The sequence below is a fragment of the Topomyia yanbarensis genome, chromosome 3, assembly GCF_030247195.1.
Source record: "Topomyia yanbarensis strain Yona2022 chromosome 3, ASM3024719v1, whole genome shotgun sequence".
NCBI classification, from domain to species: Eukaryota; Metazoa; Arthropoda; class Insecta; order Diptera; family Culicidae; genus Topomyia; species Topomyia yanbarensis.
In genome coordinates, this window is record NC_080672.1 from 266,300,531 (window position 1) to 266,326,144 (window position 25,614).

General features: G+C 36.3%; 1 protein-coding gene across 3 annotated transcripts in view; it reads right to left on the reverse strand.

Annotated features, from left to right (window-relative positions):
- LOC131694006 (tyrosine-protein kinase Abl) overlaps window positions 1–25,614 on the reverse strand; it is a 117,959-nt gene that overhangs the window by 43,456 nt on the left and 48,889 nt on the right. For 2 of the 3 annotated variants that reach the window (XM_058982342.1, XM_058982344.1), the window contains one exon: window positions 19,848–19,889. The exons of the other annotated variant lie outside the window; for it this stretch is intronic. In XM_058982342.1, coding sequence (XP_058838325.1) covers window positions 19,848–19,889 — 42 coding nt within the window. The remainder of the gene's footprint in view (window positions 1–19,847; window positions 19,890–25,614) is intronic. 3 annotated transcript variants of the gene reach the window in all.

The window sequence follows — 25,614 nt, forward strand, 5'->3', positions numbered from 1 at the left end:
CCAGTACTAGGATATGATTTGTAAATTTTAATCATGTCCTAGCAATATAAGTATCAAAACTCTTTAAATTGCCTCGGAAGTCTGTTTTTGATTGTTACAATTGTTACAGGACCCTATGGCACTTCGAAAAATGGAATTGGAATGGAATGGCCGCTCACGGCCCCACGGGAACCTGCTCCGGAATGTCCGTTCCGGGGTCAAAACACTAAATGGTTCCAAAACCAATAGATTCAGCCTACTGATGCAATCCCAAGAATTTTGATACCCATATTGCTAGTATTCCATTGAAGTTCGCAAATAGTACCCCAGCACTGGAACCTGCTTCCGGAAACCCGGATTCCCGGGAACCGAATAAAGTAACCCGATTCATTTTTATCAAGTCCAAAAGTGGATGAGTTCCTGAATCTAAAAAGGCCAAAAGTATCGAAATCGGTTGAATATTACCTTAGTTATGGGCATTTTAGTTTTGTGGGTACCCGGGTACCCACGTCGGCCTGTTACGTAGTAAAAAAGATCAGGAGCCCCTCCTCACTCCCACCCTTACTATATCAACAATATTATTAACCCAAAAGCTTGACTTAGTTAAGTTCTATTATGTCACAAAGTTTCAATTTCCAGCTGTGGATAAAACATAGGAATCTAATTAATTGAAACATAAAAAGGTACCCGGGTACCGCGTCGGACACACAACGGTTAATAAAGTAACTTTGTGCGAGATTGTGACATGTTGAGTGCCTGACCAAAGCCCAAAAGCAGAATAGTTTATTATCTATCTCGGGAGGCCTAGATGCCTTTTGATATTCGGTGGGTTGAGGCGTCTCAGCCAAGAATCGATGCACTAACCTCCTGTCGTAAGTAGAGGCGACTATGGAGAAGAGCCCAAGGTCTCTCTGTGCCGGGAATAGAATAGCTGGCGAAACAAAATTATGCCAGTTGTTTTAAAAGCCTTATACGAACCGTATTTTCATTCAAACAAACTTCTCTGTTGGAAAGCTTCTTGACCCCGTCTTCGTAGTTTTCAACAAAAAATGCATGATAAATCCATGACGAGTGTCTCGTGCATACATGTAAATAGTGTCCTAATTAATATCCTGATATTAATGTGAGAAGCTCAGATGAATTGATGGAATACTTAAGTAGTACGAATTTGCATATACAATCAGGTTTTTTTATGCGGTGGATACAGGCCGCGTAAATGAAAATCACGTAAATGAAAACCGCGTAAATTTCAAAATCCGCGTTAATAGAAACCTTGTTAATAAATACCATGTAAATTCAAAAATCCGCGCAAATGAAAACCGCGTAAATTTCCAAAACCGCTCCGGATTTTGGATCAACTGGAAGCGAAAGAGGAAATCTTCCTGAAACCGGCAGACACGGATACGGTTACTAAATAGTCAGACGGATACCGTCGTGATGATCAACAATTATCTGGCGTATAGCAACAGGGACTCCATATTCTACATCTATTGAAGTTCTTTTGACGTTGACGGTTTGACGAATGGTGCTCGTAAGTATTATAAAGACTTTCGTATATATCAGCGAACAATTTGTTTGCATAATGAAGCCGATTCGTAATAAGACAACGAAAGTCGTTTCGTGGTTATAAAACTCGTAATAAAAAATAAGTGTTTCGATAGAACTACGAATGATTCATCATATGTACGAAAAATTCGTATATTTCATGAACATTGTCTGTACGATTCTAATTCGCAGCGATTTACGAATATATTCTATCAGTGTTACAACCAGTCAAACGAAAAACTGTCTCGGATTAGTGGTGGGGTGCTTCGTTGAAATATTTTTTCTTCTATCACGGACTTCAAAAACATGATAGCGACTGCACAAAAACCTGGTATGGGAAAAGTAGATAATTTGGATCCGGGTTCTTCCCCTGCTACTGGACTAGTCCGTATCCATGTACTGGGTCAGATCTGGGATCTGGATCTCGGTCTAAATCGGAACCGGGCATCTGGAACCCAAGACGAGAGTTCGGTACAACGCATCGTAACGATTTCTTTAACTTTACTTGTACCATCCAACTTACCCACTCGAAAACGCCGGAATTCCGGTTGGTTTTTGCCAGAATTCCGGTTGAAAAGTTGTTTGGTTGTGCAAACTTCGTAATTCCACCGTTTATCGTCTTTACGGTATTAGGGGTTTACTACAGTAATGCGTAATTGCATGAACTAATACCAAAAAGTAACAGAAATTTACCCGTCGTATTTTGTATGTGCAGATTGTAGAAAAATATAGGACACACGACTCAGTAATGCTAACGCATTGTGCCGTGTCAAATACACCAAAAGATATTACTAATTATTGTTTATGAAACAAAAAATACAATACAAAAATGTTTCCTCTGACATACAAACCTGCGGAATGTGTCAACGGAATATCTACTGTTATGGCAATTCCTATTCTAAGAAAGTGCTGACTAAGAGATCATCAAACCAGAGACAAGACGTAAATTAATCGCATCTTTTGACATTGAAATCGGTAGACGCGGGACACAAGTGTGGACAACGTTAGTTGTGCTTTATTAGCATTTTTTCTCCTCAATGTTACCCCCTACTGTGTCGTTGAAATCATCATTGGCGAAAATTGCCGTGGTTCCCCAAAATTATTTTTATAACATCGTTGGCATTGCAGTCTGGGAACATCCACTAGAGAGACCTTCATATTCGCTCCCTCTCTTATGTTTTCAATTGCACGAGTTTCTCCGGACTCCCCTCTTTCAGTTTCTCTGCTGGTTTAAATAGTCCAGCTTCGGCACGAGAAAACAAAGTCCATATAAGGATAAAGCCCGACGCCGACAAGCCATATGCAGTCGAATCCAGCTTGGTCGATTGTATCGTGCGGAATAGATGAATGAAATAGAATGACCTGCGGGTGAAACGATTCGGGTTGGAATGGTGCGCGAAAGGGCACGAGAGCGAGGGTGGTTTAAATTAATCTACGCTGAAAAAATGTATTCGAGTGGGCAGGGTCAGCGCGGTGAGTGTGTTGAGTCTGGAGGAAAATAAAATGCCGGCCCTAACAGTTATTTAAGCATCACCAAGCAAAGGCGTGTTAGACGCAACAAAGAAAACTCACCGAAATGCAAGAAGGAGCATAAAATCAATATTTGTGAATGTTGGAAGAAATGACAACAATGTTGCATGTTGTTAAGATTTTGTACGGGTAACTCTTTTTTATGTACTAAGTGGTAAAATTTAGAATAAAAATTTTATTTGTCATGTGGTTAAACAATGAATCTCGTGAGAGTGGTATGTGTGGTATTTCATGCACTTCACTACAGAGTAAAGACACATAGTTCGAAAAACAGCAAAAATCAGAATTCGAGAATATACAGCATTTAACCCATTATGACCCAGCGTATGAAATTCCATACGCCAAAACAACACATTTCTGGATCATACTTATTATACAATAAAGGCGTATTCGAACTTCTGGTCTTCTGTGAACATTAATTAATACTCTATAATTTATAATGTGTATGTTCAATAATCTTTTTGTGTTTTCGAATGTCAAAGTTGGACAAAATTCAAACCAAAAAATGAACAACACATATTATTAAATTTATCTTCTAAATCACTAATTCTTCTTTCGCAATGAGAACGAATGGCCATGAGAGGTGTGAAAGAGGTGGCTCAGTGTGACAATATGGAAGAAATTGGTGAAACAATTGCGAAAATTCTGCTGGTAGTTGAAGGTATGATATTTCATACGAACCGATATCTTTTTTTCCTAAGGCAAAATTATTTCCCCATTAGGACCCGGAAGAGATTCACAACGTCTGCGCGAAAGGGCACGAGAGCGAGGGTGGTTTAAATTAATCTACGCTGAAAAAATGTATTCGAGTGGGCAGGGTCAGCGCGGTGAGTGTGTTGAGTCTGGAGGAAAATAAAATGCCGGCCCTAACAGTTATTTAAGCATCACCAAGCAAAGGCGTGTTAGACGCAACAAAGAAAACTCACCGAAATGCAAGAAGGAGCATAAAATCAATATTTGTGAATGTTGGAAGAAATGACAACAATGTTGCATGTTGTTAAGATTTTGTACGGGTAACTCTTTTTTATGTACTAAGTGGTAAAATTTAGAATAAAAATTTTATTTGTCATGTGGTTAAACAATGAATCTCGTGAGAGTGGTATGTGTGGTATTTCATGCACTTCACTACAGAGTAAAGACACATAGTTCGAAAAACAGCAAAAATCAGAATTCGAGAATATACAGCATTTAACCCATTATGACCCAGCGTATGAAATTCCATACGCCAAAACAACACATTTCTGGATCATACTTATTATACAATAAAGGCGTATTCGAACTTCTGGTCTTCTGTGAACATTAATTAATACTCTATAATTTATAATGTGTATGTTCAATAATCTTTTTGTGTTTTCGAATGTCAAAGTTGGACAAAATTCAAACCAAAAAATGAACAACACATATTATTAAATTTATCTTCTAAATCACTAATTCTTCTTTCGCAATGAGAACGAATGGCCATGAGAGGTGTGAAAGAGGTGGCTCAGTGTGACAATATGGAAGAAATTGGTGAAACAATTGCGAAAATTCTGCTGGTAGTTGAAGGTATGATATTTCATACGAACCGATATCTTTTTTTCCTAAGGCAAAATTATTTCCCCATTAGGACCCGGAAGAGATTCACAACGTTCTCGGTGATTTTAACGTCGAATTTGTGCATTCAAGGCTAACAAATACGTTGCAAATCATCCCTGGTTCTAACCAGAATATTGTTTATGTAAATTCTCGTAATAAAATGTACTTTTTCTTAAAATAATTACAAAGTTTGAGGGAAAGATGGTTTGATGCAACGAACCAATCATGAGCCAAAACGGCACGAGAGAGGAGAGAAGCGTTAAAATCATTCAAAAAAGCCGCTAAATGAATTTTCTCGCAAGGCTGAAGATATTCGATTTTATACTAAATATAAGGATATGAGCCGAATTTTCTCTGTAATAATTTTTTGATACCCTATCTGCCCAAAGTATGAAATTTCATACGTTAGTTTTTTCACAACAAAACGTTCCAAACTGGCTATTTTATTTTCCCATACCTAATTCGGAATAATATGAAGGCTCACGAAGTATTTAATAAATTACCAAAAGTTTTAACATAGCTGGGTTATAATGGGTTAAATGTTGGATGTACATTGTACAATTTTATCATTGGCCTTACAGACTACTAGATTTTTTATGTTTTTAACGACATTCAATTAGCAAGGGACTGAAAAGTGAAGAATACTTTTCAATATAAAGAGCCATAGTACTCAAGGGAGAGCAAGGAGTTGAAGGAAGAAAGTTTAGAAAAGCGTGGAAAGGGTCATATGAGCAAACTTAGAGTTTATTGGCGATTTAACCCTTTAGCTACTACTGCAGGAGTCAAGATCTTTTGGCATTAGAAATGCGAATCACCTGAATTGCTAATTGAATGTCGTTAAAAACATAAAAAAGGAAAATTGACTCACTCTTAGTCGTTAATAAAAAAGGGAAAAAAACCTGTTTTTATCCACCTAGTGGTGCAATTGTGCCTTTCTCATTTGTCCAAACTACGATTCCATATCTGGTTATGTTCAGTACAATGGTGGAAATGTATATTACATATTCAGTACGATTTGCACATAGTATATACAATGGATCGACAGCCACGATTTTGAGATACTATGTGTCGACACTGAAACATCGCTTGAAACCAGTGGCGGATCAATAAGGTTAAACAATTTTGAACAACTTATAATTTTAAAGTAGCAACCCCTTACTGCATACTCATAAAGAGCGATTGCATAACCATTCTATATGAGAAAGGGGAAAATGTGCTAAAGTCAAAAAAGTTAATCTTCGGCAAAAAAAATTTTTTCGAGATTGCATCAAATCTCAAAGTTTCATGCATTTTAAAGTCATTTGGCATCCAAAGTACAAATTCGATTTTGAAATTTTCCCTTACTCCCCCCTTTGAGAATTTTTCATTCCAGTTTATATGGGAATTTGCTGTGTGGTCGCACTCTTCAACCCGTAATTCCGGAACCAGAAGTCCAATCACCAAAAAATTCAATAGTAGCCGATGGGAAGGTTGTACCTTTCATTTGAGACTAAGTTTGTGCAAATCGGTCCAGCCATCTCTGAGAAACAGAGGCAACATTTTTTTCCACATACACACAGACATTTTCCGATCTCGACGAACTGAGTCGAATGGCATATGACATTTGGCTCTCCGGGGAAAGATTAGATTGACGATTTTTAGAGCGATTTCATAACCTTTGTATATGAGAAAGGCAAAAACAATAGATTATATTCAATTACAGATAGAACTGTTTACGTTGTACGCGAAGCACCTGTCATAGTTTTTGAGTGTCTATAGTAGCACCCACAAAAGTTTGATCTTACAAGCAGAATTCGCCCTAGGGTTAATTCTCTCACTTCCATCCAATTATTTAGCGCGCCTCCCCATTCCACTGATTTCTCGACTCAAAATCAATGGAGCTATAACTTAACCACTTCGTGCCCATGTTGTTTATAAACAACAACGTTTTTAAACAGCTATAACTTTTCATTTAAGCAAGATTTGCTCACAAAAACAAGTAAGCCTAATAAATATGACTATTACCTTTCATTTGAGCACTAACAGTTACAATCATCAGCTCTAGAACTGAAGTTATTGCAATTAGTCTGATTGGATTCCGATGGAGCAGTGCTGCCAGGGACAGTTTAGGTTGACGACATATATAAAAACAATTTTTCAAATATCTTCGTTACATTGAAATATTATTGAAAACTGATGAAACCTATCAATTCAGACTATCTTTGACCACGTTTTCCACGCAATTGGTGTATTGTAAATATTCTAGGAGAGCTGTATTGAGCATTGAAAGGTAGAAATTGAACAGATTGTAGCACTACGAGGATAGAACTTATCTTTATAAAGAAGTTTCTAGACCCCGCGGTTTTCAAGAAAAAATAGTGTGCAAATCTTACACGAACTAGAAAATTGGGCCTGAAAGTGTTAAATCGGTATCAATGTTGCTACTACGTCAATGACAAGCAGTGCAGGATGAATTTTTTGGAACACAGAAAATATACTAATGAATGTCATCTATTTATCGGATAAAAACTACATTTATAGGAAAGGTTTATACATGTATTAGCACAATTTCTGCAATTCCCTATGGTGACAACGTAAAAGTGATGCACTTAAAATGTATAAAAAGACAAACCGGATATTATTTCTTTTGTGTTTCGCATGCAATAACATGTAAAAGTAGGTAAGTTACAATGTTCTATTTAAGGAGTTATTAAAGTTGAGGTCGATCAGAAACTGATGTTTTTTTAATTATTTTATCTTAAAGTATAAGTTCTTAAGAACGCTATTCCGAATTTTTATAGTGATTCAAGCAGTAGAAGCAACGTTACAGCGTTTTATTTTATTATAGAGGTTTTAACCTTAGAGTGATTCGCCTCTTTTCGAGTTAGAGAAATCTCTTTTGGAAAAATTTCTAATCCTCTGTGTGGGGTTGGGAATCGAACCCAGGTGAGCTGCGTACAAGGTAATCAATTTACCAACTACGCTATGCCCGTCCCCTGGAGACAGTGTTTTTCATCTTGCTCCCTTACACGGGTATGACTTATACTTGAAATTTTGAACGCAATTATCTCGAAATCATGTTATTTCAAAAACGTCGTTGTGGTGACTAGGGTTGCCGAAAAAGTTTTCAACCGAATTCAAACATGTTTTTTTTAAATTGTTTGCAATTTAATAACCGATGTCAAAGAACGATATCATTTTTTTTGTTTAAATTTCCATATCAATGTTATGAATTTTTTAATATTTTTTTCAGATGTAAATTGGAAAAATCGTCCCTGCTTGCAAAACTTTTGCAAATTAGATATTGCACTACGCAAGACGTGAAACAAGTATTCGATAAAAATATGGTTGCATACTGTCTCCTTTTTTCCCGCACCTACACCTCTTAAATATTTTGCTTTTGAATTTATTTACGACCCGTAAATGCTTTTCCAAAATATTACAAGCCGCACGCACTATATCGTTCGACATTTTATTCCAAAGCTAAACTGCCCAAGATCGCATATTTGTCCCGTTTTCTATGGAATTTCCTATCCTTTTGGGACAAATTTGCGATCATAGGCAATAAACCAAATGGTGAAAAGATAAAATCAATGGAAGACCCTTTTCTTACATCAGTTATTTCATTCCCTACAACTCCACGATGTCTTGGTATACCGTATAATTAAACCTGATTTTTCTGCGCTTACTATGGGAAATCAAGTATAGACTCCCATACTAGTTTTGAGCGACATGCAGTAACTCTTAATACATTATTCTCGAACAACGTTATCGTCATGCAGTTTTATAAATCTAGAACAAAAGGTCAAATCCCAGATGCATGCATGGGTCGGAATTCAGTTCCAGATTGATATTTTCAAATTTCGTTATTCCAAAAAGATATACCGAATATAGTACCCAATATTTCAATTGGTATAAACCAATATCCTAGCGCCGATCCCCATTTTAACTGTGAATAGAAGACTTCACAAGTCTTAAATTTTCTTAATTATTAACATCGCAGCGCCATCTGTACAGTGAAAACTCTGATTAATTTCAAATATACGAGATACTTTGTTAGACACATTAAATAATTCAAAAAGATTCGTACCCGAAGTTCTGGCCAGAGGGTTTCCCTTGCTAACAGCAAAATTGATCGACCAAGATTGCTGAAAGGTTTACATGTTTTCAAGGTCCCGACGAAGAGAATAGAGAAGTAAAACATCGAACTTCTCAATAGAGCATTAAACTGGCATGCTGGTCAGTACGGTATATAATCTGACAATTGTTTTCGGTGTTTTAAATCTTATTTCCAGATGCATTGAAAAATGTACGCCTCAATGCACCATCCAAAGTGTTCAATGAACCAAAAATGCCTAAGCAATAATTTTTGCAATTCCTGTTGCTAATGGATCAAACTGTTTTGAAAGCTTGATGTTCTATTGAAAAGTAATTACCGAGAGCAGTATAAAAAATAACGTCATCACAACTCAAGGCTGCTGGTTCATCATGGACTAAAACGAAATCCACAAAAAATTGAAACCTGCGCAATCTGACTTCATGTTCGTTATTCGCACCGGTGAGCAGTGGGACCTTTTATGTACCTGTAGAAGTGCGATCCAATGATAGTACTTAGTCAGAGATACCGTCCAGTAAAAAAGAAGCACAAAATCCCACATCTCAAGTCGACTCGGGACGGAAGAAGAGAATATAGCGCACAATAACGAGAAAGCATCAACGTTACGATGAATATATATGTATATAACCCGCCCGAAAACCATGCCATTATCATCGGCTTCTACAAATCAATTGTGTACATCCGTTTTTTTCCGGTTCGTCTGGCTGGAAAAATACGGCAGTAGTTTGTATCTGTGGCGGGGTGGTATTTATTTTTGAATTATACTGCCTCCGTACTCTTTTGACACCATGGGTTGGGCGATTGAACAGAGGCAAAAGCTACATCAGCGCAGCATTTTTACAGCTGCCAACAAATTTTGAGTGAATGTTTAGGAATATTTTATTGAGAGAGAAACAATATTATGCCGGTTAATAGATAAACTATCTGATTAAATTGCGTGTACATTAATTTCATAATGCGCCTGCTAAACATTCTGGAGACAGAGTCGGAAAGGTAGTTACATGTCATATTTTGGTAAACATGCAATGTCATATTCGGGAAGGTAATCAATGTTTCTAGTCATCCACTGATGCAATTAAATTAACGAAACGAGATTACCGCAAAAGTAAATCTCATAAAATGCGGTAGAACTAAGGCATTTGTAACGCAAAAGGTTAATGTTTAAAGATTCGATGCAATACATTTTAAGCATAAAAATCTAATAATCTTCTCAGTTCCCCTCATTGATATGATCCAGTAACGTCAGAGTGTCTATTTCTGTCATGGTTCAAATACCCACCTACACTTGCACTTGAACCACCTCCACTTGTTTCCAAGCTCAACATCTGCTCCCTTCTATGCCATACTAAAATGACAGCTATTGGACGAATGGAGTGCTGTACAGTAGCTCCTATTTAGATACTGATGCTGGTAGCGTTTACGTCAGCGAAGTATACACGTGAATTGCCACCGTCGTTGTGGATACTGTCCAAATGCAACGGCTACGTCATTCTACAGTGCTGCTGGAATGATTGAAAGTGCACGGCCTGTTCTAGAAGTATTGAGCATTCCCGGCTCTCGCCAGAAGTGACCGTATGGAATTTATACATTCAGCAGTATGTGTATGTTATGTGTATGATTTAATGTATGGAGGTGCACTTCAACTGCCGAGCGAGACGGCCTTTAAATAACTGATAGTTTTAATGCCTTAGGTGTGTTTACTTTCAAAAGGATTGGCTATATAGAGCAAAGATAAATCAATTTGATGAAACTATAAATAGCGGTTGTTTGGTGGAAGAACATTTTAAGAAAAATCTAGCCAGGTGACTACCAAAGCAGATCGAAGCAACCGCAGGAGCAGGAGATAATTATTATTATACCCAACAGCTCAACAAGCATATCGTTAACCTGCAAGGAATGAATGTATTTATATGATAAAAACCAGACAAAAAATGTAACTTTTTTCTACATAATCAGTAAAATTACGGAAACAAAATTAATTCACATGAATACTGACTTTGTAAGTTGTTATAAAATATACTTTATTTTTTAACGTTTCCCTATTAGATGTGATGTGTTCAAAACCTTCACAGATTTCTACGGTTGATGTACGACTAGAGGAGGAGAGGGGGTTACAGTGATACACACTTTTGCGCGATTTATTTTTGGTGTTATTTAAACTGGCGGCTGGAGGACAATATTTCAAAAAGTTATATTTTGTTTATTGATATTTTTCCTTGACTTCTCATGTACTGAATGATACATATTCAAAATTTTATGATCATTGGATAAAAACACAATTTTTAACAACAGTTTAAATGTTTAACTTTCTAATGATTTTCATTTCCGAAATTACGATTTCTATGTTCACTTCAAAAGCATGTTTTCCTTTTGATTTTGGTACTATTTTAGCGCAACTACTTGTAGAAAAACGAAAGAACTTGGTAACTCAAAAAAATAAAAATAATGTTTTTCATTGCAAATTTACTCTAGCTATAATAAAACAAACACATATCCATTAAAAAAAGATAGTCATCGATTGGCCAAAATATAGCAAAACGTGTAAAGAATAAAAAAATCATGAAATGCGAGAGAATAAGACGGTTCTGTTAATTTTATTTCGAGTGTTTCATGGTTTCTGCTTTTCCACCGTTTCCCTCCTTCCCCTAATTATGAATTGTGATCCTGTCGAACTATTGAAGTCAGAGCATGGACAATGTCACTGAAAAAACGCATACCAATGAACAAGTTCAGTGCCATGTTAGATCGTGCAGTGAGAGAAAAATAAAATTGGAAGCTTGCCCCAACAGCAGTAGCAAAAGCATCATAAATAACATCATTTAGTTGACTGTCATCGCGGTTGGAAATAACCATTTCCTCTTCCCTGTTGGTTTTACTGAACTTTTCGTTTTCGGTTCTACACTTCCATAATAATGCAACCGGTTAAATTAATTTCAACCCGCATCGTAAAAGAATGTGGCACCTTGAAGAAAAGTGATAAAAAGAAAAAAAACTTTTTGGTAGTTTTTGTACTTTGTAAGGCTTTTCTTCGTTAAAATAGTAGCAAGGATTGTTCTAATTTTAGCAAGTCCTAAAAATAAACATATTACACTGCTTTCGTTGAAATTGTAGAAAACAAAATTAGATAATTTTTTAATGAAATGGTACTATCTATTTTACAAGAAATTCAAAGGTTGGAAGGAAATTTCCTTGTTGGTGAAAGTAGAACCATCCTTTCCACTATTTAAATTTATTTACATTTTCAAGATTTTTAACAGCGCGAGACTCTCTCTCTCATATTATACATCGTAGAAGTAATTTAAACATTTAGATAAGAGGTTATTTATGAAAAACAAAGTATGTAGTACAACTTTTGTAGTTTTAATTTTTTGTTAATGTGCGCTGCCGATGACTTTCAGAGTTCTTGAAAACGTATATTTTCTTCTAAAACAGTAAAACTCTGGGTTCTATTATTCAAAAGAAGTACTTGTAATTCCAAAAACTAATATTTTAAAATCAGTTATTGAGATTAAAACAATATCGTGATAACGATTTTTCCTCGAGTATACTTCAAATTATGGCCTTCTATGTAGTTAAGATAGAATCAAATTCGATTGCCCCAATCAATCGAAAATATTGGTATTCCACCCTCATTTTAAAAAATACTCAAATTTGCATCGATAATAGTATTTTGGGAGAGTTGTCCTACTAGAGCTGTAGAGCTAGGTTCTCGGAAGGGCTTCCCGTCAGAATCACATACTACAATTGCAGACGAGACGGAAAATGTCACCACTAAACCACCGCTTAAGGCCAATTGCAGCGGGCCGTGATTCTTACTCCGATATTCATTGTACGGTTCACATATGTGCGGGCGTAGGGACTTCGCGATCGCGTGAATCATCACGAAGGACACGAGCGTTGGTATGTTAATGTGCCTTTCGCATATTCGCGTATGTTCATAGATGATCGCGCGCGGACCGTCAATCTAATACTGAATAATCGGTGTACGGTTCACATGCTAGAAGAAAGTGAAATCTTCCATATCACTAGATTTCTCCGTTATTGCGCCATAGAACGTGTTGTGTAGCGGATATGAGCTTTATTTTTTGATTGGTCTTACTGAATCTATGGACCTAAGTTGTTAGGATGGAGTGTAGTGATTTCCGGATGTCACCGATTCATGATCGCGCGATCACGGACGTTTGTAGGCTCGCGTTTGAGGCAACGTTCGAAACTTCGTAAGTCCTAAAACATTCATCTTATTACCGGGGTGTTACAAAATTTGCACGATCGCGGGCATAGGTGAGCGTTTTTGATCGCGAAGGGCTTAAGCGTTCGTATGTTAACATGTTTTTCATATGTGCTCGCGTGCATGTAACTTCGCGTGTATAAATTCGATGTTGTAACTGAGTGACCAATGACATATTCGCGTGCGTTCTTGGATGGTCATGCGGACCGTCATTCTGATATTTGGTTTTCGGTGTGCCGTTCACATTCTGACAGTGAGTGAGTTACCTCATATCACCAGAGTTCCCGGTCATGTTGCCACGGAACGTGTTATCTGGTGAATATGAGCGTCATTTTTTGAGTGGTTCAAATGAATTCGTGAGCCTAAGCTGCTGGGACCGAGGGTAAAGAGTGATCGATTCATGATCGCGCGAGTGGTGGATGCTTAACCTTACGGCAGTCGCGCTAGTGCACTGAGTGCACGCTGCTCTGAAAATCTAGCGAATTCGTCTTAGAGCAGCTGCTGGTGCTGGTTCAGTGAGCCATTTGAGCGACTTCTGGAGGGTTAATGCTAATTAATGCTTGAGACCACCTTTGTAAGTTTATAGGTGCTACTAGTTAGACACAAAAAATTGCAAACAATTCACACGACATATGTGAATGTCAAAAGCAAATGACTTGTCCCGAGTGATGCTCCGGGAAGTAACTGCATAAGATCTGGTTTGGTGACGAGAAAGCGTAAACGAACTTTTGTCTTATAGCTAGGGAACCAAACGCCTGGCATTATGCAATATTATTGCTTAAAAGGGAAAATTGGATTAAACCAATTTGCGCATTAGGGACACAAAACCTAACTTAGTGCTAATTTGGGTACTAGTTTAGAAACATCGTCTAACTAGACACCCAGATGGTGCTAGTTACTGACGAGATGAACTCGAAACAAAAAATAAATCTTGATTTATGTTTTGTGCCCTTAAGGTTGAACTGAGAAGTAGCAAAAATCGAAAGCGAAAAAAGCAGTTTTTTCCATACCGTGTTTTAGATCCTCAGCAGTACTGTAACAACATTCTACATAAGCTGATTGATTTTTATGAAGATCTAACACACGGTGTGGAAAAAACTGCTTTTTTCGTTTTCGATTTCCCCCCATTCTCTGTCCAACCTTAATGCGCAAATTGGTTTAATCCAATTTTTCCTTTTGGAATTAATATTGCATAATGCCAGGCGTTTCGCTCCCTAGGCCCGGAGCCTAGAAGGATCTATTACTGATGAGATGAATTTGAAACGTAAATTCTAATTTTATTTATATACTCTTTGTATGCTTTCCGAAACGTTCCCTAGTTCCCTTGATATAATAAACCTTCATCTTTGATTGAATTATTTATACGAATCTTCGAGGCATATTTATTATATCCTTGCAAAAATTGTGAAAACCGAAAAAGTAATGACTGTTATATTTGTATTACACTTCTATAAGTTATCCCACCAAACAGTTCTGTCAATAGTTGACGGCGTGCAAGGGAAAGAACTGCTACGAGGCTCTAATTTCGATCTATTAAGTTTAATTGAAATCCCAATCAACAACAATCGATTTATAAATACTACATCCAAGCGGAAATCACATCCATTGCGATGCATTCAACGAATGGTAGATATGGGGATATCCATACCATCATCCTTCCTATTAGTAGCTATTTGCTTGTTTGTGTTTGCATTCTCTGTTTATTTACTCCATGTGTATATTGCCTATAGGTACACATCTTCAATGGGTATAACGCATCAGCCGTAGAATCATAATAAGAACAACTGGCAGCAGGCAAAATAGCTATTATTGCTTGAGCATCAATGAGGAAACTGCACGAAGGGAACTTCCTACAACAAATGACTTTCGGTTGGCAGCTGTTAACATTTTAGTTACCTGGAAGGGGATATTGCTTTGAGTAATAGCGAATTTATCGTCGTCAAGGTTCTGTTTTGTTCTGAAGTACTTATTTATTATGATGGGTAGTGAAATTGTGTTCTTTCGATTTTAAACTTTGTGATATTATTACCACCAAATTGTTTAAACCTCAAAAATCAAGTTTTTCGTGTCTTATAGTTTTTGGATATAAATTACACAAATATTTAGATAGTTTCGTCACTACACGAGGGTTTGTGGCATAATTGAAAATATGAACATTTGTTTAATATATTATTGTTGCCTTCTATTGTGGGTATATAATTTTCAGGCAGATTAGAACAATAAAAAACTATTTTTTAAAATTATACAAAGGTGTAATCCCTGAAGTTCTCTGGTGAAAGTTACCACCTGTTACCACATCTTGTTACATTTCACTCACATAATTATGCAAAGGTATTTGGTTTTAGCAGTAAGAACCTGTTTTAAATGTTGTTATTGAGGTACATGAGCAGACCTATGGGACTAACATGTAAAAATCTAGAAGTGACAGACAAAAACATTGAAAATCTCGTAATCTTATCTCAATCTGAAACTACCTTCGCGCCTTTAAGCCAGCCCCTACTTTGTATTGCTTTAATTGTTTGTTTTTCCAAATGAGAAAATAACTTTTCGAATTTATTAAAAAACTCGAAACCAACCCCTCTAAAACCGCTTTTAAACTTCTTGAATATAATTTGGTTCAAGATACCACAAGAACGACGCCATGTATCAAGAAGAAAATAGGTCAAACATATAACATAACAAGAAGCCAAGTAATCTACATCATTCATTTCTTCGTAGATATATGGAAAAAATGTTTATCTATCCGCTATCGACGAAGGGAAGCACAACTCAACAGAGCTCAAACTACACGAATATCTTGAAATCTCTACTCTACTGACTCTTATTATGAATAGCTAATTAGAGTGCGGTAGGTCCAGTAACGTTTAGGTCAAAATGTCACGTTCATCCCAGATATGGCACATTACGAAATTTTCTAATGGTTTAGTGTGAATTTACCCCGCAGTTATTTATGGCTTCCATATTAACTTCATAAACAGTTAACGGAGACAGGGTCATCGTCTAGAGCAATGCCCAGTCCATGTCACAGTTATGTGATTTGCCTGGAGAAAGGTAAAGTTGAACCAAAATCAAACGAAATGGGAGAATCAAAAGAAAACGAGTTTATTTGAACCCTTTGCTTGCCACTATTTACATACGTGTATGCTTAGCAATCCTAATATGGGAAGATTTCAAAGCCTGACGTGGTCACTCCTTTTTAAACTGATACATAATAATATAACCAAACGGATGGATGCGCATTTTTGTCGTCTCGCTTGAACACACACGTTCTCGTGAAGGTTTTATGCTGAAGTATGTTCCGATCCCAGTATTTAATTACCAGTGAATCGTTGATACAGAACAACAAAACTCAACTTGTGTAGTTTGCTACATTAAATCTTCTGGTCGTTCCTAAGACATTCACATGAGATTGCTTTTTAGAATGAATGTGATATGCGCATTCCCAATGAGAAGAGGAAATGAAATGGTTGTTTAATGCATTCCATTTACATTCGTTCGAAAAACCAATCCGTGGTAAAGCAGACTATTTATTTGCAATTTTATCTTGGTTTCCTAGCATGTTTAAAAAAATGCCATTTTTACTATTTTTAGGAAATTTGAAGTTAAAATTTTTTCTACTCTCGAAATAATTGTCCATATACTCCACATGAATTATATTGAAACGATCTAATATTCGAAAGCTCAAAACATACAGCACATTTTTACGTTTCTGATGTGAGTGCCCGAAAGAGGGGGTCTTATTTACCTCGCGCTACTAAAGTGGAAAAGGATTACGATGGGTGGTACCGGAAACTAATTGTGGAGTGTATATTATTTCTTCTATTTGCTCAGCCTCAATCTTAATCCCTTCTTCGATAAGTATGGCCTCGACCGGTTGTACTTAATGGTCGAATGGAACGGGAAGCGAAGCGGTTAGGATTATAGAAGTGTGAATGACTTTCAGAAATGTGTCGGTAATGAAGCAGTCGGAAATATGTAGAAGGAATTTCAAAATACTTCTCAATTCCGCTGCTCTAAAAATATGTTTAGGTTAATGAGAAAACGGGTGTTTATAGAAATGCGGAGCATCAACCTGCGTGGATATCAAAATGCTCATCCTGGTTTATGTTTTATAATACGTTATCATAGCTAGACCAAAATCAAGTTTTGATTTACGAAGAGATGTTTCGACGTCTAAATAATACACATAGTAATACTAACGGTGACGGTATACATCCGGCATTCCACAAAACATGTAAATCCCACATTGAAAAATCGATTGATTTCACGCCATATGGCAAAACAGTGTGCGTCAAATCCCTTACAAGTGCAGCCAAATCTGCAATACATTGTATATTGCGCACAAGAGGTGCTACAACCGTAGGGAGTGAAGCCAAACCACTGCTTTTGTCTGTATCTTTACTGAACCGCGGCCAGGCGACCTATTCATGCGACGGTTTCGATGTGATTACCGGACTGCTGTAGCGACAAAAAGTGGGAAGCCCTTGCACAACAACAGAAGAACTTGAAAACATGCACTTGTGAATCAAATGAGCTGAGTCGACAGCCAGCAAACTAGCAAGGGCAGTTTGAATGGAAGTTTGCCAAAAGCGCTTAACTGGCTAATCCAATAGGAATGAAGCCGACCATCAATTGATTTTCCGTAACATGTAGTTCAAAGGTTAATGGGTTGAAATTATGTGAGTTATTGTGCAGAATCATTTTACTGAACGAAACAAGTATTAACTAAAATTCACTGCCTATGGAATAGCATAGTAATGATTAGTCATTAGACTGTTTAGAAAACCAATTAATTTTATAAATTTTATTCGGAGCCCCCTGACGCAATCTCCCGCCCAAAAAAGTATGTGCAAAATACTTAAGGTCAATCGGTTGAGGACCAAAGCCATATAAGCTAATTTCGTTTACTAGTACAATAAAAATATAGACTGGTATTTAAGGTGGGATCTTTTTGTGGCGTGATTAACAATAACGGTACCTACGTAAACCGGGGTGACTGATCACTCGAAACTTTTTTCGTAGATTACTTATTGAGCTAGAATAATCTACTTAATCATTCCCATTTGAAATGAGCTTTACTCTAAACTTATAAAGTAGTGATTTGTTATGCTTTTTGAGTACATTGTTCGATTTTTGAGTACAAAATGTACAAAAATACAAAATTTTACTTTTCCTTATTTTGGCGAAGCATCGTAAAGTGTCAATTTTCTATACAACTAATAAATCATAGATTTTAGCCAGAATAGTAAATTCCAATCGAGTTTTCATTTTTCTTCAAAGTCGTATGTGCCAAATTTATTTTTAAGAGCTTACTTATATTAAAAAAAAAAAATTGTGAAACTAGCTCGCAATTATTTCAAATTTTTTCAAGCTTAAAATCGCAATATTTTTTTAATACTCAGTGCCGTTGAATTTGCCGGTTGAATAAATTTTCAGATACTTTTACTCAAATTGAAATCGAATTATACAAATTTCGTTCACTAGAATTTTTCAGTATATTGAAATATATTATATAACACCAATCAACATCTATTTAGCAATGAGTATGTTTTCAGAATTAGTTTAAATGAACATTTAAATGAAAAACATTTGCATCAAAAATTTAATGTGGGTGAACATACAGGTTATCGAAGTCTCCTCGGAATACGAAAACGGATTTCAAATTATAATGATTTTTGAAAAAATAGTAAGCGGACAATTTCAGGTAGAATAATCCAATTTTGTTCTTCATACTGCAGTACATGATTTAAAAATATTAAACTTGAAAATAATGTGTTGCGCCGCAAAATATATAATGATTACTTCGAAAAGTGATCAATGTCACTCCGATTTACGGTACCATAGAATAATAAGTATCAGAAATTTTGTAGGTTTCTTCAACTTATTGCCACTTGGTCAACTCTCCGCAGAAATTCTTGGTCACGTCTCCCCAGCATTAGATCTTGTGTTCAATGTCGTGCAAATCTTAGTACTAACTATTCCAATATTCCGATTTAGGGTGATGAGCCGTTGGTTGGAGCAGTGTCTGCCATCTTTGTTCAACGCATTGAGTCAAATGGTAGCGCAACAATAGAGGCACTCGATTCGAGTTTTTATTGTGCTCAAACACGAGAATTTCTGTTTTCAACGCATTTGTGTTATAATATTGGTTCTTAACAACGAAGCAAAGCGGTACGCATTCCATTGATTGTAAGGCAAGAAATTACCGAATTAGTGAGGCGCCTTGCTTAGTATGGTGAAAATAGGCTCATCACCCTATGTAAAATAATTTCATTACTTCATAAGGAATACGAAAATCTAGATAGCAAATGTCAGTCGGATCGCTTCATCAGCCCTGTAATTGTCTTACGCGGTATAAATCAGTTTCAAACTATGTCCGAAAAGAAGCTCAAGATCCGCATCAGAATGCAGGAGATTTTGCATTACATTTGAGCATCCCATAAACCATTTTGGGATGATAAAATAGATATGTCACCTAAAAACGACATCTACAAAAAAGTTTAGGTAGTGTATCCATGGCCCCAAAACAGCGGTGTCATTGCAAATTTTAATTGTACATACCAAAGTTGTTCAAGGGCTTGCATATTTGTGGTTCTAACACATTACATGTTTACAATAACCAAATATACTAGAACTACAGGTTTTATTCCCACATTGCCAACAGTGGATAATAATAATGTGAAAAAAGCAAATAGGAATTAAACTTTCGATGACATTTTGCAGATATTTCAAGCATTGCAGATAATTGGTTCCCAAGGTGTATGTTCATTTTTGTGGCTAGCTCATCAGTCCTCTACATCGAATTACACCAAGGGTTTAATCATCCCTACTACATAACATCTAATAACTACATCAAATTACGTATAAAAAGGTATCATTTCCACACGTTATTACCTTCTTTGAATCCGGGTGTTCGAAAACGGCTTAAATGGGCCGCTGGCATCGGAAATGAAAAGAATGAAAAAAAATGTATGAGCTCATATGTTAATATGTCAGAGTTGGTAATAATACAAACATATATTCTAAAATATCTTGAATCGTGGTGGACCACGCAGAATTGCAGTAAACGACAGTCTTACATTATCTCAAAATCTTGAATACGAATAGATAATATAAATAAACATTCGACTAACGAAAATTAAAATTTGTAAGCCTTGGTCTTATTAGTATAACCTAAGGTATAATAATTCAGCAATGTACAGAGGAGTAACTTGGACCAAAACGGGAAGGCAAAATGGATTACACACACACTTTAGTCTTGAATAACATTTTTGAGTTGCATACGAGAACCCCTTTACCATTTCCAATCAGCTCTTTGAAGTTGCTAACGCAAAAATCGAGAAGGGTTTCAGGGCATACTAAATTATGAGTGCGTGACGTTTGGAATAGGGGAACATGAGGAGACTTGGCCAGGATTTCAGTTAAGGGGTTACACCACGATAGAATTTTAAAAAGTACAATTTTTGGTTTATTGGTCTAAAATGTGCTTTGGGGTCTTGAAAATGATATACCAAACAACCACAGGCAACAATCATTAGTAAATGTTTAAATTTTCAATTCTGCCATAACGCCTCTTATGTATACCCCGAGCGCATTGGACAACAACATTTTTTTAGCTTGCCGGAAACATAACTCGAACAAACGATTTTTGATAGTTTTGAAATTTTTACAGCATATTCAGAATTGATTTTTCCAGCGACGTCCCAGCTTTTATTTATTGTTTTTTTTTAATCAACAATTTTGTATCCATTTTTAAGACATTTTCTGTGTTTTTTTACTACAAAGTGCACCATTTCGCGAAAAAACAAAATATCGAAAAAATCCTGCGCACATCGCTTGCTATTGTTATAAGGAATTGAAAGAAGTTTAGTTTTAATCTCTGGGATAAAAATTACGGGAGATAGCTTTCTTGCAGTGGACACTTTCTAAAAAGAGGCGTCTACGGCAAAAGCCTTTACTCGAAAAAAAATTAGTTTTATACTTCATAACTAGTATTATAAATCTCATTTGGTAATATCTTGATTCACCTCTTTATTGCGCCTAGTTTTCCTGAAATATGCCTATTTTTTCGAGATCTACAGTGGTGTAACCCATTAAACCTACGTAAATCTATAAAAAAACTCAATATTTCAAAACTCATTCAAATGTAATGTGCAAAAGTCTTGTGCGTATTCATGATTTTTTGTAGAATTGTTAATTTACTTTTTAACTGTTATGTGTCCAACAAAAAGACACCTTTAACAGGCCAACGTGGGTACCCGGGTACTAGGGTTGTGGTACCGGTAATACCGGTACCGAAAATCCCGGGAATTCCGACCTATTTTTGGTACCGTAATACCGGTACTGAACAAAAACCAGTACCGGGATTTTCGGTACCATGCAATTTTTATGAAAAATATGTGGACTCTCTAGGGGGACCTGTCTCAAAATATCAGTCTGCAAGATGACTTTTAATTGTATTAATTACCTTCTATAAGTTAGACATTTCTAGCTCCCGTTGTATTGAACGGTATGTTTAAATACCTGCTTTATTTTGTCGAAATTAAATTTTAACGATCTTGTACTAAATTTCAAAATATTCACATCTAGCGTAAGAGACGTAAAAATTTGCTATGATTTTTTTTATTAGAGACAATCAGATTGGTTTCCATTATTCACTAGGTGACGCGTAATAAGACTATGGTCTAAGTTATGTCTTTGGGTTGCTCTTAAACCTTTATTTATAGAAGAACGAACAGCGATTTAGTAGCTAACAATTTTAGACTTGGTGAACTACTCCAAATGGGGCGATTTGTAATTATTGGTGATCGGAAAATTCAGCAAAACTCCATAGTTTACAGGAAAGCAAGGAGCCTTGGTATGCAGGTCAAAACCAATTTACAGAAAATCAAGAGAGGAAATGCGAGCAACCTGCTCGGATTTACTGTTATTCTCGCTTTGATTTACTGTTGTTAATAGTGTTTCTTACATTTACCATCTCTTGAAGTCTACATAAGTCGCACCACTTAGCAGTTATTGATTTCAAAGTGGCCTAGATTTCGAAATAAAAGAAGGTGCCGCATACGAAAAATATTTTCTGCTGAAATGAGTCATGCCATTCCGAATCAATTAAAAACAATAAACATGTTTTTTGATCACCACACATCAATTATTTGAGAATGAGGTCATCAGTTTGAGCATTCAATTTCACTTTGAAGCTTTTCTCGAATTTTTTAAAAAAAATATTCCAGTACCGGTACTTTAGCGGTACTTCAGTACCGTAGTACCAGTTCTCGCCAAAAAGGGTCGGTACTGCGAACCCTACCGGGTACCCACAAATTGAAATGCTCATAACTATGGCTTCCTTTAACTGATTTGGACACTTTTAGATGTTTTGGATTCAGGCACTCGTCCACTTTTTGATTCTGTAAAATTGAACCGGAAGAATGGATCTGGTTCTTGGTAATCCGAATTTTCCAGAGTAATGTTCCTGTACTAGGGAATGATTTGTAAATTTTAATAATGTTCTAGAGTATCAAAACTCTTCAAATTGTCTCGGAAGTCTGTTATTTATTGTTACGGGACCCTATGCAATTTGAAAAATGCAATTGAAATGGAATGGCCACTCACAGCCCCACGGGAACTTGCTCCGGAATGTCCGTTCTGGGGTCAAATCACCAAATGGTTCCAAAACTACGAGATACAGCCTACTGATGCAATTCCAAGAATTTTGATACCCATATTACTAGTATTTCATTGAAGTTCACAAATAGTATCCCAGCACTGGAACCTGTTTCCGGATCCCCGGGAACCGAAAGAAGTAACCCGATTCATTTTTACCGAGTCTAAAATCCAAAACACCCAAAATTGTCGAAATTGGTTAGAAATTGCCCAAGTTATTAAGCTACAAAAGTTTTGCTGTGATCATTTTTTCTGGTCAAGCCTCCCCACGACGCGAGGGCAGAATTTGGATGTATCAGTACAAAAAATAATGGCAAAAAATATGGTGTAATTATTTTTTCCATATTATCGAGGTTCTTAGTACCTGGAAAAATATAAAAGGATTTGAATTTTGTTTTTTTTTAATGCATTTTCTTTTTGGGTAGTATGTCTATCCTAATGTTTAGTCTCCAGTTCAAATAATAGTACGTGTCTTTGCAAAGTTTGATATGTTTGTGGCGCTGTAATAAGATATTGCGCAGCAAGGTGCGGCTCATATTTGCGAATTTCGCTAAGCTTAATTTTCACTATACGAATGAAGAGAAGTAGCATATATTTCAAGAAGGTAATTTTATTTTCACCAAAAGTTGGATTTAGTCAATAGTGCTTAAATATGTTCATAAGTAATTTTTTAGAGCTGTCCTTCTGGATCTGAAGAGTTACCCGAGCAGAACAAGATAATTGCGGAATACTAAATTTAGGTATCAATACCAACGACTGTTTACCACAATATGGTATTAATGAGCTCTGCATAAGAGGTAAAACACCAAAAAAATAACACAGACATGCTATATTTCACCCTAAGGAGGAAAATTTGGTAAAAAAGTGCTTTCGCATAGGCCTGCTAAGCCAAGACAAGTTTCGGCTTCACTGTGTCTCATCGGCATAAACAGAACTTCTGCTCGGACGGGGCATCACGTTTGATCAGTCGTTCGATTGAAACACAAAGTGTGTTTTAGTTTTAAGGGATTTGCGTCAAGCCGGCGCTAATCTATTTCGACAATAAGTTAGTGTCGGTTTCTGATGAGGCGAGGCCGAAAATATGAGCACAGACATGTTCTACTAATAAGTATTTGATAATGAAACGAGTTATTACAATACCTGAATAATAATAAAACATTTTTCAACCTTCCAGTTTTGTTATATTTACTCTATGGAGATATTCAATAAGGTATTGATTTGGTGTTTGTAAAAATCGCTGAAATACATAAGTAATACCAAAATAAAGTATTATACCTCATTGAGGTATTAAGCAGGTATTGAAAAATCTTTCCTCAATACCTGCTTAATACCTCAATGAGGTATAATAATCAACTAATACCAAGTTTTAGTATGAATACCAAAAAATAGTATGCTCGGGTTATTGCCCAGTTATTTTCTCTTGGTCGGGATAGATTCTCGGGAGGGCTCCCCGTCGGAATCACTCACTACAATTACAGATGAGACATGCAATGTAGCCCACTAAAACACTGCCTTAGGGGAAGATAAGGCTTTCAGCGTGAAAATAAAAACACTTTTTTGCGAATATTTTTAGAACTTTGCATGAAGCGAATCGATCAAAACTTTTATACATTATAGTGTATTATTTCTATAATATACTATAATTTTTCTATGTGAAAATATCGATAAAGGACTCGGTGACGAAGCTTTTTGTAAAACGTCTTTGGAAAAAAAAACATGATTTGCGGTGTTACCTACCATCCAAGAACTACTCAACCGATTTCTTTCAAAATTTGCATGCACATTCTATGTAAAAATACCTAACCCCTACGTTGAGTTTTTGAGATAATTTTTCGATTAATGGGGTTTCTTACTCATGTTAAATAAAAAGGACTCGAGTGTTCATATGTTGACGTTTTTGTCGCATGTGCCAGCGTGTATGTAACTTTGTGTGCATACATTTTTTTTATAAGCGTGTGGCCATTCGCAAGTTCGCATGTTCTTGAATAATCGCGCGCGGATCGTGAATGCACTTAATTTTTAGTGTATGGTTCAGATGCTAGAAGAGATTTAGTTCACCCACTTAACTAGCGTTCCCGGTCGTGTCGCCATGGTACGTGTTGTCAAGTTTTTTTTCTATTGGTCCAACTGAAGGCATGAGTTTGGGTTGATAGGATCGAAGGTAGAGGCTTCCGGATGTGACCGATTCATGATTGCGCGAGCGGTGGGTTGATGCTTGAGACCGCGTTAGTCAATTTATGAATGTTAAAACGTTCACTTAATTACCAGGGTGCTTGAATGTTGGCGAAATCACGGGCGTTCGCGTTTGTGATCAAACTTGTGTTATCGCGTTATTTCATACGTTTGGATCGCGAGAGATTGTGAGTGTATATGAGAGAATAAGCAATTTATTGTGTTAGTGAGTGTTAGCATGGATCTAATTTAAGATATAGCAATAAAAGAAAAAAATAACATAATAAATAAAAATAAAAGAAATTAAGTAGAAGCGAAATTGATCGATATTATTTTAGGTACAAATGAGTAGTGGAAAAGAAAACCACTAGAAGTACAAAACCCCAGACCAGTGAAGTAGAAGAAGAGAACACATGTAACATGCAATCAAACTACTTGAAATCGCCTGAATCCCAGCAAATGATATTTATTTATTTTTAACGACATTCCGTTCGAAGTTTTTCATGCTATGCTGACCGGAAATGGATGATTCACGTGCGTCGGTAAATTTATCGTACCATAATTTGTTCAATCCGATCTTCCAGAATGAATCGAATCGAATTCACGAATTCAACACCGGTAAAAAGTGACCAACGAATCCCAAGAAGGATTACTCACTATTCTATCATATACGCCAGTTCTCCATCCATTGCCTGACTCATCTGTCACAAATACTCAGATGAAAACATACACAGATAGAAATACGACTAACACATAACAATTGTACCCAAGTACTAAAAATTACAATTATTACAACACAACACAAATAATAAGGTTATATTTTTTTAAA